Genomic DNA, 16,048 nt, shown 5'->3' with positions numbered 1-16,048 from the left:
CATCAGCGCCACTGAGTTCTACAGAAAATATCTGATAGCACTGGGGCTGACAATAAAGCACTAAGCTTAATTTAGGGTGTAGATGAAATTAACTTTAATTATTATCATTCATATGTCTTAATATTAATTAAAAAGCAAATCGAGTGAAAAAAATTATATTAGGGAGTGAAAATAGCCAATAAGCATCCTACTGTTTACAATGGTAATTTATTTTTATTTTTAAATAAGTGTTTAAATAAGAGTTTTCCTAGATCTTAATTTTTTGTTTTACGACTTCTTTGAAGGATGAACAACAAATGTGTTGGTCATCACATTAAAAATAACATTTATATATGATATTATAGTTTTGAAGTGCAGGAAAAAGATGTGTAGTACTTATAAGCGTTTGACTATTTCTGTCACAATACCATAGTTATGGTTAGAGTTACTACATTAGCCTAAATCCATGGTAAATGTTGCTGATTTGTGGACTTGAAAGCCTTCTATATGAGTTTCTCCTGGTTTCCACGTCAGCACTGTTTGATCTGATATCGCGCCAAATCGGAATGTTTCTCACTGGATCTCGCAGCAATGATGTTATTAATTCAAAGGCGAATTCAATGGATTTCTTCACTGGATCTCAAGAGTCTGGATCTCCTAGTAACAGTGTCTCGAGATCGGCCCGCGACTGGCAGGTTCGGGGCGCTGCGCTGTCTATTATTGGTCCGAACTAAACGGTGCGTGAAGCATAAATGAGCAGCGCATTTCCGTTCCGCTTTCATTTTGTGTGCATTCGCTGCTCGGCAACGTTGTGGATAAATAAATATTTGGTCGCACTGGCAGGAAAAATGGTTGCAGTCTGGAGCCCTGACCTGTTGTGTGGGGTGGGCAAAGGACTACTAAATAAACTCTTCTTAAATGTCCATGTTTTTCACGTACCGCACATCAGCTGAGCGCAGCTGGCCACATCGGTGGATTCGTCAAATTGGCCATGTCTGACGCTGTCTAACACTTGCTCCTTCACATTTTGTGCCATGTCTGAGATGCGTCGACTTATTGTGTTGTCAGATAGTGGAACAGAATCGATCTCAGAAATCGCTCCATTGTATTAATAGGCATACCTGTATTGGCGGGCTTGCCAAACAGCAGCAAATTCACAGCTACGGCATTCTGGGTGAAAAAATTTTATTTTATTTTTGTCTTATTATTTTTAGTATCTTTTAAATAAAAACACTTAAATATTAAAAAAATACATATAATAATTAGCCTAAACTCAATTATAGTTTAAACTAATTATTAGGCTATACTTTTTACCACTCTCCGCGCCTCCCCTGGCATGCTCTGGCGCCCCCCGGGGCAGGCGTGCCCCACACTTTGAAAACCCCTGTACGACAGTATCTCGAGGTAATTCCCTCGAGATTGGTCTCTCTGGACAGAAAGATACATTCATGAATAAATTTATGATGTACATTTATATCTTACAGTTGATTAAAAATCTCAAGTCGTCTTCACTCTAATTGGTTATACTGTTCAAGTGACTGGTTTGTAATCGGGTTGCCCCCTATTATTTGAATAACCGTTAGTTGGCTAGGCTTGTTTCGACCAAAATTTTATCAGTCGGTTAGTCACAATAAGAAAAAAAACTCCACAGGAAGTGGCAAAATCACACAGGCTGTGTGACGGACAGATCGTTAACGACAGGAAATCCAAACATTCCCCTATCATTCATTGACCTTAAAGGGTTAGTTCACCCAAAAATGAAAATTCTGTCAGTAATTACTCACTCTCATGTTGTTCCGTAAGACCTTCGTTCATCTTCAGAACACAAATTAAGATATTTTTGATTAAATCTGAGAGCTGGATCACTCCTCCATAGGCTTCTAAGACATTATAACTTGCTGGCCCAGAAAATGCATTAAAGACATCGTTAATATAGTCCAAGTGACTACAGTGGCTCAATCTTAAGTTTATAAAGCGACGAGAATACTTTTTGTGCGCAAAAAAAAACAAAAATAACAACTTTATTCCACTATTCATTTCCTTCTCTCTGGGCCTCGAGTTTTTTCACGTAGTAAAACAGCGTCTGTGTTGTACGTCACACGTAGGCTCACTATTGGCTGACGCTGGTCATGTGTGTGATGCGTGTGACGTACAACACAGACGCGCTGCGCTGTTTTAGAGCCTGCACTTTTCTGCACGTTCCATGTTAAAATACACTTTTGTCCAATTCTAAGGCCATTGCATAAAACATTTCTATCACAAAAGGGATTAAAAACAGCTATAACTACTTCTGCTGTATTAATCACACTAGAAGTGGAAGGTGCAGTGCATTGTGGGATACAGTATAGCATGCAGTACGTTAGTATGCTCTTCTGAACAGAACCTGAATCCTCTCATATGAATGTGTGTTTGCACAGGTATTCAGACCATAGACTCCACACAGGCACTGTTCCTGCCCATCGGAGCCTCAGTGTCTCTGCTCGTCATGTTTTTCTTCTTCGACTCTGTTCAGGTGGTGTTCACCATATGCACTGCAGGTACGTGCCACATGCAAACACACACCAGTGACCTTCCACCGCTCCTTTCTAACACACTGACCTAGTTTATACGCTGCGCTGTAGCATGCTTGAGTAATATTTACGTAATTGTTTCTGTTTGTTTTTCCTCAACAGTTCTAGCCACCATCGCTTTTGCATTCCTCCTGCTGCCGATGTGCCAGTATCTGACCAGACCTTGCTCCCCACAGAACAAGTAAGAAATATTTACGCGCTTATCAGAGTGGTTTGCCTTTTAAATGCCGTTACCGAAGTTCACGTCAACAAACCATGTCTTATTGGGATTCAGATTATTCAGATAAAAATCGATTGTGACATTCACTCAGGAAAGCCATTGAGTTAATTGTCCCTCATTAGCATGTCTTTATAATGTCTAATGATGAATGGCTGATGACAACTTTTTATTAATAATAGTAAAGATGTAGATATAATTTATTTCTACATTTAATTTAATGTTGTTTAAAATAAAGGGATAGTTCACCCAACAATTAAAATTGTCATCAATTACTCACCCTCTAATGTCGTTCTAAACCTGTAAGGCTTTCGTTCATCTTCAGAACATAGATGATCTATTTGATGAATTCTGAGAGCTTTCTGTGCCTCCATTGACAGCTACGCAACTATCACTTTCAAGCCCTAGAAAGGTAGCAAAGGCATCAATAAACTAATCCATGTTACTCCAGTGGTTTAACCTCATGAACCTTTATGAAGCAACGCAAACCCCCCATCAAACAAATAACACTTTATGTACAAAATATTATTCTCCAACACGTTTACGAGAGCATCAGGACGCATGCGTGTTGGCGTGAGAGGAGACTTTCTTAATAATATCAATATATTGTAAATTAAGTTGGTAAGTTATGTTTTTTGCGCAAACAAAGCACCCTTTAAAGTAAAGTAAAAGTAAACGCTTCATTAAAGTAATCCATGTGATTCCAGTGGTTTAACCTCAACTTTATGATCTCTTTACTACATTTCTGAGGCTTGAAAGTGGTAGTTGTGTAGACTGTCAATGGAGGGATAAAAAACTCTCATATTTCATCAAAAATGTCTTTATTTGTGTTCCGAAGATTAACAAAAGTCTTAAAGGTTTGGAATTAGCTTTATTTTAAATGTAGTGTAAATACAGTGTAGTGTTTATTTTAAATGTAGTTTGTCAGAAGCAAACACTGTCAGTGTCATAAATTTGCGTAGGTTTGAATAGCGCAGATCTGAAATATTTCTTTGTTTCTACATCACAAGTTTACATTTGTCAAAATCCTAAACTTTTAATTTCAAGGTGTTAATGTGAAAAAAGTGATCTCAGACATAAAAACATTTTTTTTATGTACACTGGGGTCTATGTTTAGCTTTAAGGGTGGTCACGCATTGCTTTTTTTAGATTAGTGGATGAATAAATGGACAACAGGGCAAAATCAAAGATTAGAAAAGGCCACATTTTATAAAATATTTTCCTGTTTTTAGACTTTAGCACAAATTGAAGTCAGTATGTACATTAATGACAGTTTAGGAGAAATTGTACATACACTCATAGAAAACAATGTGTTTGAATTGTAAACATGGCGCGACGCTTCTCATCCGGTGTGCGAACCCCTTTAATGTCCAATGCAATTAATTAACACTTGATCGGTTTAGTTTTTTTGCCTGATAGAATGCTCCAACTCGTACAAAATCGGCTTTTAAAATCACCTTTTTGAAACCGACAATGCTCGTGTTTGTTCGTAGGGATTCGGCGTGCGGCTTCACTCAATCTCACAATGTAATCTAGAATCTTTTCTTTTTTTGCTCTGGGTGGAACAATCCTTTTCTGTGTTAATGGACAACCGTGTTGGAAATCAGATGCTGGGGTGTGAAAAAGAGCCTCATGTCCCAGCCAGGCGATGTGTGGTTGGTAGTGTATTCAGCATGTCTCTTTTGTCTCCAGGATCTCGTTCGGCTGCTGTGGCCGATTCACGTTGGCGGAGCTGCTGTCTTTTTCTCTCTCTGTCTTGCTGGTTCTCATCTGGGTGCTGACAGGCCACTGGCTGCTCATGGACGGTGCGTCAGCATGCTGTTACTCTGTGTTTGTGTGTGTGTAGGAAGATAATGTAAACGTGTCCTCTGGTTTCCCTATTAGCACCTTTTCTGTATGGAGTGCTGTTATTTTGCTCTGAATATTGTGTTGTTGTTTCCTGCAGCGCTTGCCATGGGTCTCTGTGTGGCCATGATCGCGTTTGTGCGGCTGCCTAGTCTCAAGGTGTCATGCCTGCTGCTGTCAGGCCTCCTCATCTATGATGTCTTCTGGGTAAGCAATTAATGCAGCAAGTCATACTGGTTCAGAGGGATTTAAGTCTTTAAATCATACCGTGAGTCATTTAATGTCACAGTATGTGCATATACACCACCAGTCTAAGGTTTAGACAAGTTTATATAAACCTGTTGATCTAAAGGCTTTTGCTTAATGTTTTTTTTTTAAAGTTGCCTTCGCCAGCGTTTTTTATCATTTTCACAAATATTTCATGGGCCCCAGAATATTTGTATGAAGAGTCTCTGCTTTTAAACAAACAAACAATGTATATGGTAAAACCATAAAAAAAAAAAAATTAAGATCATCTTTTATTTAATTTTTTTTTTTGATAATCCAGTAAATTAAATAGCTCACAAGTTACTGTTTTATTTATTTATTTATTAGGAACTTGAATTCAAACCAAGCAATATAATCATTCATAAAAAGCCTTTAAAACAAAAAACTCGAAACACTGAAATTAATATTATAAAATGGATAGTCCTGACTTTGTTTTAAAATATACACACTTCATCATATTCTCTATTGCTTTCTATATTAGTGCGGCAAGTGGTGGTGATTGGCAGCTGTAAAGATGACACATGCTTTGTTTAGTAACAAGTTCTTCCTTGTCTTGACAGTGTAGGAAACATCCTGCTCTGTATTTTCACATTCTTCCATGTTTCTTTGTCACCCTTACATGCAAATACTATAAAAGTGATCATGTCCATTAAGACTGGCACATGTCTATCATCACATGGTATGAACTTCCGTATCACTCCACCCTACTGGTGTCATAAAACTTATTACAGCTCACAAGATTGTTACGATATATTCAAGGAATCCTGTAACGGTTTACTTGTTTGCTTGCGAGGCGCCGTTTAACAGATGCTTTACTACTCAGTCAAATGCACCTGGGGTTAAGTGCCGTTTGGGTGCAAAGCTGAAACTCTTTGGCTGCCAAATTCCAGAACTGAAACCAATAGATCACACCACCCCCTTTAGTACGTGTTCCCCATCCCACCCCGGTGCTGACCGTCAAACCTTTTCGTCAGTGTGGAAAATCACTCCAAACACGCTTACACAAGCCTGACATCCCTCTCTCTCAGCGTCTTCAAACAGCAGGGCGAGCTGACTCCTCTCCCTCTCTCTCCTGTAGGTCTTTTTCTCCGCCTACATCTTCAACAGCAATGTGATGGTGAAGGTGGCCACGCAACCTGCCGACAACCCCCTCGACGTGCTCTCGCGCAAACTGCATCTGGGCCCTGGCATGGGGCGGGACGTCCCGCGCCTCTCCCTGCCCGGCAAGCTGGTGTTCCCGAGCTCCACCGGGAGCCACTTCTCCATGCTGGGCATCGGTGACATCGTCATGCCGGGTCTGCTGCTGTGTTTCGTGCTCCGATACGACAACTATAAGAAGCAGGCCTCTGGAGAAGTGCCCGGGACTGCCAACGTGTCCGGCCGCATGCAGCGGGTCTCCTACTTCCACTGCACCCTCATTGGTTACTTTGTTGGTGCGTGTCACACCCTCACACCCTCCTGTTAAGATTGTGATTTGCATTGTGATTAATAACAGAATAATTTATCAATAGATTTGAAATCTGAAATCAGTTTATCTTTTATCTATTATCTATCAGTCTATCATCTGTTTATCTACCTATCTGTGTGCTGATAAGTCGGAACAACTCATTATTAGAGGCATTTGTTGGTCAACCTATGCTGTTTGTGTTTTATGATTCCGATTAACTCATAAGAGTCATTTGTTTGGGAGCTGTTGGACTTCTCTGGTTGCGCTGTTCGTTTCTGATTCACTGTAAAGCTAGCTTATTCTTTCTGCAAGCGGACTACACTGGTTGCGCTGCATGGAATTGTATTGACTGTGTCACTGTGGATGTTTGATGGTTCTCTCTCTTCCACTCTCAGGTCTGTTGACGGCGACGGTGGCTTCTCGTATTCACCGCGCGGCCCAGCCTGCCCTCCTGTACCTGGTGCCCTTCACCCTGCTGCCTCTGCTCACCATGGCCTACCTGAAGGTACGTCAGCATGCGCCGACACCTGGAAGTCCAGAGGGACGCGAGATGCCTCATTTCTAATAACGACCAAATGGTGCCAACTTCATTTCGTGGAATCGCCATTTACTCACTTTCTCAGGAACAATGCAGAAGTCTACATGGTGTCGTTGTCTGGTTATTTGAGCAGGGTGTGTGCCGTATCCGTAGCACTGCGCTGCATTATTTATGCGCTAGCACATGTACGTCTGTGCGGGTACTCCGCATTCCTTCTATTGAGGCATCAGTTGTAGGCCGGTTTTCATTGTGGCAGATGTTTTGTTCTGCATGTGTTGCAACATAATCTGATCAGTTCTGTGTAGTGCCGCCGCCATAGCAACAGCCTCACTTTTCCATGGAAACAAACAATTGTGGGAACAATTTTGCACACGGTAGCTGAAATGCTGTTACAGTAGCTACATGGAGCTTGACCAGCTTGGACTTGGTTCATGACATCGTCCAAACGTTCATTAATTGCTAAACCCAAACCGTTCATGTTAAAGGAATAGTTCACTTTAAAATGAAAATGCTGTCATCATATACTCACCCTCATGTTGTTTCAAACCTGTATGAATTTCTTTCTTCTGCTGAACACAAAGGAAGATATTTAGAAGAATGTCAGTAACCAGACAGTTTCTGGTACCATTGACTTCCATAGTATATATTTTTCCTACTATGGAAGTCAATGGTACCAGAAACTATCTGGTTACTGACATTCTTCTAAATATCTTCCTTTCTGTTCAGCAGAAGAAAGAAATTCATAAAGGTTTGAAACAACATGAGGGTGAGTATATGATGACAGCATTTTCATTTTAAAGTGAACTATTCCTTTAAGGCATATGCATGGCACATTATTTTAGTCCATTGTACATGTGCTTAAAATAATGTTTTTTTGTGTCAAGGTATGCCATAGTACTTGTTGGACGTGTGATAACCATCAAGAAGATGAAATCTTTTGCTTTGAAATCTTTTAAAGCATGTTGCGTGTGCCAAAAAACAGAAGTAGGCAGAGCAAATTAGCATTAGAACAAATTTGATTCGAAACCCATCTTCTCAAAAAGGAAGCGGTGTTTTTCCATGTTGGTGTCTTATCTAAAGTGTGTGTGTGTGTGTGTGTGTAAAACAATGTATTGTCCTGTATTCTAATTGGTATAAGTGATGTTTTTAATATGACTGTGTGTGTAGATGGGTCTGTGTGTGTGTGTGTTGGTGGGATGGAGGTGTGTGGGGGGGGATGGATGTGTGTGTGTGTGTTGGTGGGTGGGGGAGTGTGTGTGACCTTCATGGATTGAAAAGGTGCGTAATCATTGATGTAAGAACCACCACACAGGTTTGTGCTGTTTTCGGCAGCGCTTCTGCACAATTGAACATATTATTGAAACCTTTCTGACTCTTAAAAGCGATATTGATTGCTGTGCAAAGACAATAGAGAAGGTGAGGCAAAGTAAGCGTGTGTGTGCTTGTTGACAAAGAAAAAAAAATTGTGTTTAAGAAAGTGAATGGGCGTTAACAACAAGAGGACGTAATTATGGTGTGTGTAAATTGATCTGCACAGGTTTGTGCTGTTTTTAATTTGCATATTTGTTGAAGAAAAACATTGGGAGCATAAATACTGGAATGCACAAGCCTCTTGTAACTCTGGATATAACACATTTAAGTGTACTGTGCAAAATGTCACAATTATCTGTAACTTCCTGTGATGCTGCTGCACACCCACTGACATTTACTTTAATAATCTGTGGCAGTACGCTTGTGAGCTGTGGTGTGTGTGTGTGTGTGCACTCCAGATAATGGTGGATAATGGGTCAAATGAACGTGCAGAAATGAAGGACACTGGGACATTGTTTTGTTGTGAAAGGATGTTTTTATCACATGCATGAGTCCGTTCACATAGACCATTTATTTAATGTACTTTATTCATCTAATTAAACATTTCAGCCCAGATATAGCAGATGAGAAATTATATTTTTAAATGCTACTTATTATATACAATATATTTACAAGTAAGATAAAAAAAAAAGTTAGTTAAGTTACTAAACCAAAAACATTAAGGAACTACTTCTGATCGAACTTTATTTTTAATTTAATATTATTATTATTATTGAATTTTATTCTATTTTTTACTTGAACAATATAATTTCTTATACATATTTCATTACATAAGTCTGTTTTATTTACTTTTTTGTGCATTAAAAAATAATTATTGACCTATTCAACAAAATAAATAATTGAATTGGCTATTATTATTATTATTATTATTATTATTATTATTATTACATCTACAAAAATAACAATAAAATATGAATCTATTCATTTTTTTGAATAGGTTGACAAAAATGTGGAAAATGTTTAACTTGATATAGACTAAAATGTATCATTTATAATAAATAAAAATGAGTTAATTAATAATAATAACTTAAAATGATTTATTACTGCTGTTTATTATCATTATTACCGTTATTTTTATTTATTAACAAAAAAAACGTATTGACCATTGAGAGAGAAGTTTGTATTAATGTTACGTCTTTGTCATATGACATCACTTTCAGTAGGGCTGTCACTAATCATATTTGGTTCAATTAAAGTATAAAAAGCAGTAATCAGTTTTATAAGACAACACTTAAAATACATCATATAAAATACATAATACAAAAAATCATCCTATGTCCATTATGTATTATAACAAACGCCTGCAGAGGGCGCCAGCGGCCTGGTGTTACACTTTACAGCAGATCAAATCCTTTAATTCAAACGTTTACTTAATCTTTCATATTTGGCCACATCCTATGGCCACTGTCATTTCTTGAACAAGAATACGTGGACATCAATACATCAAAACATTTATTTTGAAATTGCGATGAACAGTTTGCATATTTAGAAAGATATTGATGTATTCTCCTGTGTTGGCGTATAGGTTTATAAAAGACTTTCCTTACACATCTGATGAAATGGCGCATATTGCGTTCCCAGATGAGCGTTATAAGCAACCCAAGCTCACAGCATATGCAGAGAGGGAGTTTGAGACGTAACAGTTCATGTGGAGGAGCATTTACTGGGAATGTAACATGTAAAGAAAATGGATTCAATCAAATCACAGCCTTTGTAAATTCACAATAGCGTTGCACTGGAATCGAATGGAGGAATCGTGACCGCCCTAACGTTCAGTGTGAATGTGTGTTAATTGTTTGCGTGTCCGTCGCTCCACAGGGGGACCTGCGGCGCATGTGGTCCGAGCCCTTCCACACCAAGGCCAGCAGCACACGCTTCCTGGAGGTATGATGCTGCCCTGACCAGCACAGGGAACCGGAGAGAGAGAGAGAGAGAGAAGGAGAGAGAGGTCGGAAGAGAGGAACTGCACTCGTCTTCTCGTCATCCCTCATTCCTGTTGTCATCCTCCAGCCAGCGGATGAACAGACGTACGCGGACTTCACTGCCAGATGGATTCATGCGCTCCACACGTCTCTATCCTACTACAGTTTCTGTCTCTTTTTTTTTCCTCTTTAACTCTTTTCTTTCTCGGCTCCATTCCACGTTCGTCACGCCATCTCTCTCTCTCTCTCTTTCTCTCTTTTTCTATCCCATCATCCCTTTCCTGTTCTACTGAACTCAGCCACACTTTACCGGATCAGTCTTTGTCTGGACGTGACCGGAGCCCCTTTGAGCTCCAAGTGTTTTTCCATTTGTACCGTTTGGCACCATTATGGATTTACAGACTGACATTTCTTTAATATTTACTGCTCTAAGCGAACTGTGGATGAGGAACATAGAGCTTGGGATGACGATGACCCTGTAAGGGACCAGCACACATTAGAGGACAGTGTTGTTTTCCCCCCTTCCTTCCTTCATTCTCTCTTCCTCTTTCCCTTTCTGATAATACCCCACCCGCATCCACCCGCCCGTCTCCCTCTCTAACCACCCCTTCCTTCGCAGAAACATGTATTTTATTTAGAAAGATTTTATTCTTGGCATATACAGAAATGATACATTATAAATTGTGGGGGGCGTACAGCTCTATGTATATATGTGTACACATGTATTAGGGGTTATCATGTCGAGGTGTGCGTGAGATCGCGTGCGTGTGCGAACAAGGGCAAGGGCTTTTAGATCCTAACGGATTCATAAATGAAACAAATATGTTTTTGTTTCCTTTCTTTTCCCCCTATAAATGAGTCGAAGAGCTCAGCCTAGGTCACTTTTTTTGCGTGATGTACACATCCTCTTCCATGAAACATCGCACGTGGACCGCTTGTGCAAGTCGGCCATCGGAGAGAAGGGAGTGCTTGTGTTTATGTATGAATGTATGCCATTACCTCCATGGGCTCTGGATGGACCACTGAAGATGAACTCTATCACGCTCCTGGAGGGAATCTTTAAGGATTGTACTAAGCTCTGTTATTTAAGGCCGAGTTTTTTTGTTTTTTTTTTCTCTCCACTAGTATTTCAAGCATTAATTTGTTTTGTTTGTAGTCATTCCTTCAACACAATTTGGCTCCGTAATGTTGAAACTGGAATTGAGGAGTGAGTTCTGTGGGATTGAGTGTGTGTGTGTGTGTGTGTAATGTTGTAGAAAATAATGCATTTTGCTGGCTCAGTCTCTTGAGGTTTGCTTTTTTTGTTTCTTTTCTTTTTTTTACCTGTTGTTACCTGTTTTTTAATCTGTTAGTCGTCTGGCCTTGCATGTCAGTTGTACAGCGTGTCGTTCTTCAAAGCTGCGTTTTTAGGGCAAGCGCGTTAGTGCGACACTCTGAAACTGAGACGCAGACACGGGGTCGTGGACAAACAGTCGCACAAGATAATTCATTAAACGGAGAAGAGGCAGCAAGTCCGGACCGCTCTGACCCCCGCGGCCGGCGTGGACCTCGCGCAAACTTTGGCAGTGTGTTGCCTGAATATTCAATATGAACATTTGCCTGGCATTGGGACACAGTTAACCTGAGCATCACGGACGTTGTTTTACCCACAAGCCTCCTCACTGTCCCTCTGCCACCCTTATAGACATTACAAGAAAAAAAGAGAACAATATAAATGACGATCATGGTGATTGCATTTAAAAATAAATGCAAATGTTAATTTTTTTATGGACGATTGCTTTCGTTTTGTTTGATCCCATTGTTTGTATTTCTCAACTTTCCCATTTAATGCTGTGGTTTTTCATTTTGTACTTTGATCTTTTTTCTTCTTTTTTTTTCTCCATCGTCCTCCCTGCCTGTAGAGGGCACTAAGCTCTGTTTGGCTGTCAACATTAACAGCCGAAAGGATTCTGTATAAAAATTTGAATAAATAAATTAAAAGGTGTAGTGAAATGTGGATCCAAATGAGCTGTACTGAAAGCATTTCAGCTCTCATAACCTTTCTTCTCCTCAGTCAGGATTCTGCTGTAAATAAACATGACTCTAACTGTATGTTCAAGTGGTCTCCTTTCCAAGTGCAGCAACGAGACATTGCAATTATTATTTAGTGACTTGTTATTATGGTATCATCATTTTACTGTGGGTTAGGGATCTGAGCAAACCTGGCACAATTTCCCAGTATTGATGATGTTAATCTTGCAATGTTTGTTCTGCAAAAAAGAATGATTCCTTAAATTATCTTTACTTTTTTTTCTGACCAACAATAAAATGGCCCAAATTGCATAGAGGTGCATTGAAAGAGAGGACGTCATGTGAGCCATACCTACATAACATGGCTGAGCTCCATAATCACCAATAGCATTCTGATGACGGAAGGCAGATGGAGGCCAGGAAGTGAAAAGCAGACTGGACGAGATGGAGGAAAGTCTGTATGTGCTGGTTTAGAAAGGTATAAACAGAAAAATCACAACAAATGTTGTATGTGACCCTTATGTTATGAAGGGGAGCGATTTTTGGACTGAATTGAAACCCTTGCCTGCCATCGAGGCAGTAGAGATGGAGAATGTGAAGCTGCTGTGTTGAGGTCTGGTCTGGTTTGCTCTGCCTTTCTGTTAGTGAGTTTAGGGCAATAATCAGTGTTGGGGGTGTAATGCAGTAACGACATATGTAATCAGATTACTTTTTTCAAGTAACTAGTAAAGTAACATATTTCAAATAACTAACACAAGTTACTTTGTTATTCCATTTATTGACTGGCAGTTCTCCTGTCCTCATCTTGAGACAAATCGTAAGTTCACAGGCATTGAGTTCGCTGTGTAAACATGATGGTTATTGTAGTTTTAGAATAAATGTAAGCAGCCATTTATTCATCTATGCAATAATTAAATATATTAAATTACACAAATATACTTGATGTATTTAATCTCACTTTATTAACCAATGCCTTTGCTGCTGACCTTCAGTGACCCACTTCAACCATAACAATAAACAAAAATGACTTAAGATAAACATCACATTTGTGTTTCTTTTTTTTTTAATTTTTTTTTTATTGCTGAAGAGTTGAACTTTCCTCTCCTGCTTACTATTCTTCAATCCAGAATGGATATGCTGAAAAAAAATGTACTGTACAGGCGTGAATTTGCATTTATTTCAGCCTGAGGCTTATTATTTTCACTTTTGGTGTGAAAGGGCCTTTATATTTGCGGGGAAAAAATAATACTTTTTTTGTTGTTATTAAAATACAAATAAGTAAGCCCAGCCAAGGTGAGTAAAAGTAATGCAAAAGTAACGCATTTCTTTCCATAAGAAGTAACTAAGTAACGCAATTAGGTAGGCTACTTTAGTAATGCGATATTGTAGGCGAATGCATTACTTTTGAAAGTAACTTTCACCAACACTGGCAGTAATCTAGTAGTAATGTCACTGATTAAACCCACTGCCTATAACTCAATAAAATAATCACATTGCTGAGTTTTTTTTGAAAGCTTTGTTTGATTTAATTAACATTACATTTGGAGTATGACTCACTCAGCTTGTGAATTAGCATGACTTGCACGCAGCCACTTTAAAACCGTTCACAACTTAATGGATTTGATTTTGGTTGTCATTTGTTGAAATAAAAAAAATACAGTGTGTCAGTGTCTGTCCGTTGAATGTGACCCTCTGAATTGTACACTTTTTTAAATTTATTTGGACTTTTCTACCATATGGCTGAAGCAGCAGCGTGTGATATTTTCACGGTAACCAGATCAACATTGTGAACGGAATTCTACAAAACTTCCGTGAAAACGTCAAATGATTAGGCTATGCACTAGGATAAAATAGCTTCTCTTCCCTACAAACGATACCACGAAGAGTGAGAATGTTTAACCAGCCAAAAATGGTAAGCACATTATCCGTTTTAATTTCAGTATCAGCAGACGCAAAACGCCATTAAAGGCGACAACTTTTTAAGTTAAAAACGATTAATTTTTAAAATATATATATATATTAGCATTTTTAACACCTGTATGTCTCGGTTTGATCGATTTGAGCAACCATAAACTAGGCTACGCAAAACATGTGCATTTTGAGTTTGTGATGGAGCTTCATCTGGATTTCGTTGTGGTGAAAGTTGTGGGAAATATTATCACAAATTGAATAGTTTGAGATGAGGCATATATTCAAATTAAATCTTCATTTAAAAATGTGTGTGACTTTTTGCCCGCTATAAGATCCTCATAATTCACAAATGTTAAGTGATTCCCAGTAGGAAAGAAAAAATATTATATCGTCCAAAGAAATTAATTACGACGTTTTTGTTGTTGTTGTTTTTTTTCCTCTTAAATTGTATTCCCGTATATAAATAACCTTATGCTACTATTTGAATGTTTGTAGTGCAGTCCTGATGGCAAAAGGTTTCTGTTATATGGTCCAAGCTGGTCGTTAGCCTAGTTCTATGTGGCTTAAGAACTAGTTTGACTAACAGGCAACAATGGGGCAGTCCGGCTAACCTTTCACATTTAAATTAGACCGATTCTGTAAATGACCTTAAAAAGTTAGGACTAATCTTTGAAAAAAATTGTATGACTAACTTTTAAGACTAGTCTAATCAGTTTATGCAACCTGCGACAGCTGATATTTGTTTCTGGTCCAGGATGGTCTTTCAGCTAATTACTTGTCTAATGTTCTCATTATTATGGTTTAGAAGTCCTTAAAATATGCCATCTAAGTTCTGATGAATAGTCACACACATTGGAAGCTCTTTCATGAAGTTCACTTTGCGTCCATAAGGTGGCACTGTAACCTCACTGAAGCTGACTGTTAGATAGATATGTGCATAATATCTGTGGTTACAACAGCTGCCGCCGTTATTTTGTGATTATGTGGACATTACTGTTTATTGCATAGCATTAGTATTACTAGAATAAGTATAATTAGATAAGATTGTACCAAACTTAAATATGGAAAATAAAAACCAACGTTTGTGTTAAGAATATTTATAACCTATACAATTCCTAAATTAATACGAAAAAATCTTTCCTAATATGCTTCTAAATCAAACGCCTATCTGGAGTTAATAATTAACTGTTCAATTTATTGTCGCGTGACCGCTGGTTTGTGACGTCACTTCTTCTCCTTTGAGGGAAAATGGCCGCTCATTCATGTGATGCGCGAGCGCTGAATCAGCTAGTGCTGTAAACACAAGAGAGGCTTACTGAGCTCTGCTGACTTCTCTCTAACACACCAGTGTTCGTGTAAAAAGATTAACAAGAAGATGAGTGGGGGCTAGTCTAAAGTTTCTTAATACAGCTCAAATCTAACATCTGGCTTTCAAAAAAAAAGACTTGGAATAGCTTTTTGATTGAGCTTTTGACGTTGACTTTTTGAGAAGAATCAATGTCTTAACATGTCTCTGTCTCTGCGGAGAAAATGTTTTAACATGACATAGAAATGACACATTAGGCTAGGCTACACTTTAAGTTTCATATTAACATTGTAAAAACAGACATCTGGAAAAAACGAACAAATGAACAAAATATGAAAGATAATGTAAAAACAGTTTGTGTAGCCAATATAATTTATGTTTTGTATCATATTTGATATACTAGAAATTGTTAATTGACTTAAAAGAGCTATACCTTCTTGATTTAACCCATAAAACTAGTTTTATTGGTATAATTTGATGTAGGCTATTCAATGTGAAAGTTATGCTTACGTTTACTTGATAAAAAGCAGTACAGATTTCACTGCAAAAAGATGAACCATGACCTGAAAGTGGATGTTTAATTATACTAAAATGCCTTTTACTTACTAAAAAACTGTCAAGAGTTCTTAGAAATGAATGTATCGAATATGATACCGTAGTCATAG

General features: G+C 38.4%; 1 protein-coding gene across 1 annotated transcript in view; it reads left to right on the top strand.

Annotated features, from left to right (window-relative positions):
- Positions 1-11,899, top strand: part of sppl3 (signal peptide peptidase 3) — a 40,026-nt gene extending 28,127 nt beyond the window's left edge. Inside the window, exons 4-10 of the mRNA XM_079860886.1 lie at positions 2,397-2,516; positions 2,652-2,730; positions 4,459-4,571; positions 4,712-4,818; positions 5,957-6,311; positions 6,721-6,830; positions 10,053-11,899. Of these exons, the coding sequence (XP_079717012.1) occupies positions 2,397-2,516; positions 2,652-2,730; positions 4,459-4,571; positions 4,712-4,818; positions 5,957-6,311; positions 6,721-6,830; positions 10,053-10,124 (956 nt within the window). The 3' untranslated portion in view covers positions 10,125-11,899. The remainder of the gene's footprint in view (positions 1-2,396; positions 2,517-2,651; positions 2,731-4,458; positions 4,572-4,711; positions 4,819-5,956; positions 6,312-6,720; positions 6,831-10,052) is intronic.
- The last annotated feature ends 4,149 nt before the right edge of the window (positions 11,900-16,048 follow it).

This window comes from Squalius cephalus, assembly GCF_949319135.1.
Source record: "Squalius cephalus genome assembly, chromosome: 24".
In the NCBI taxonomy this organism is placed as follows: Eukaryota; Metazoa; Chordata; class Actinopteri; order Cypriniformes; family Leuciscidae; genus Squalius; species Squalius cephalus.
This window is presented reverse-complemented; position numbering and strand designations above follow the sequence as displayed.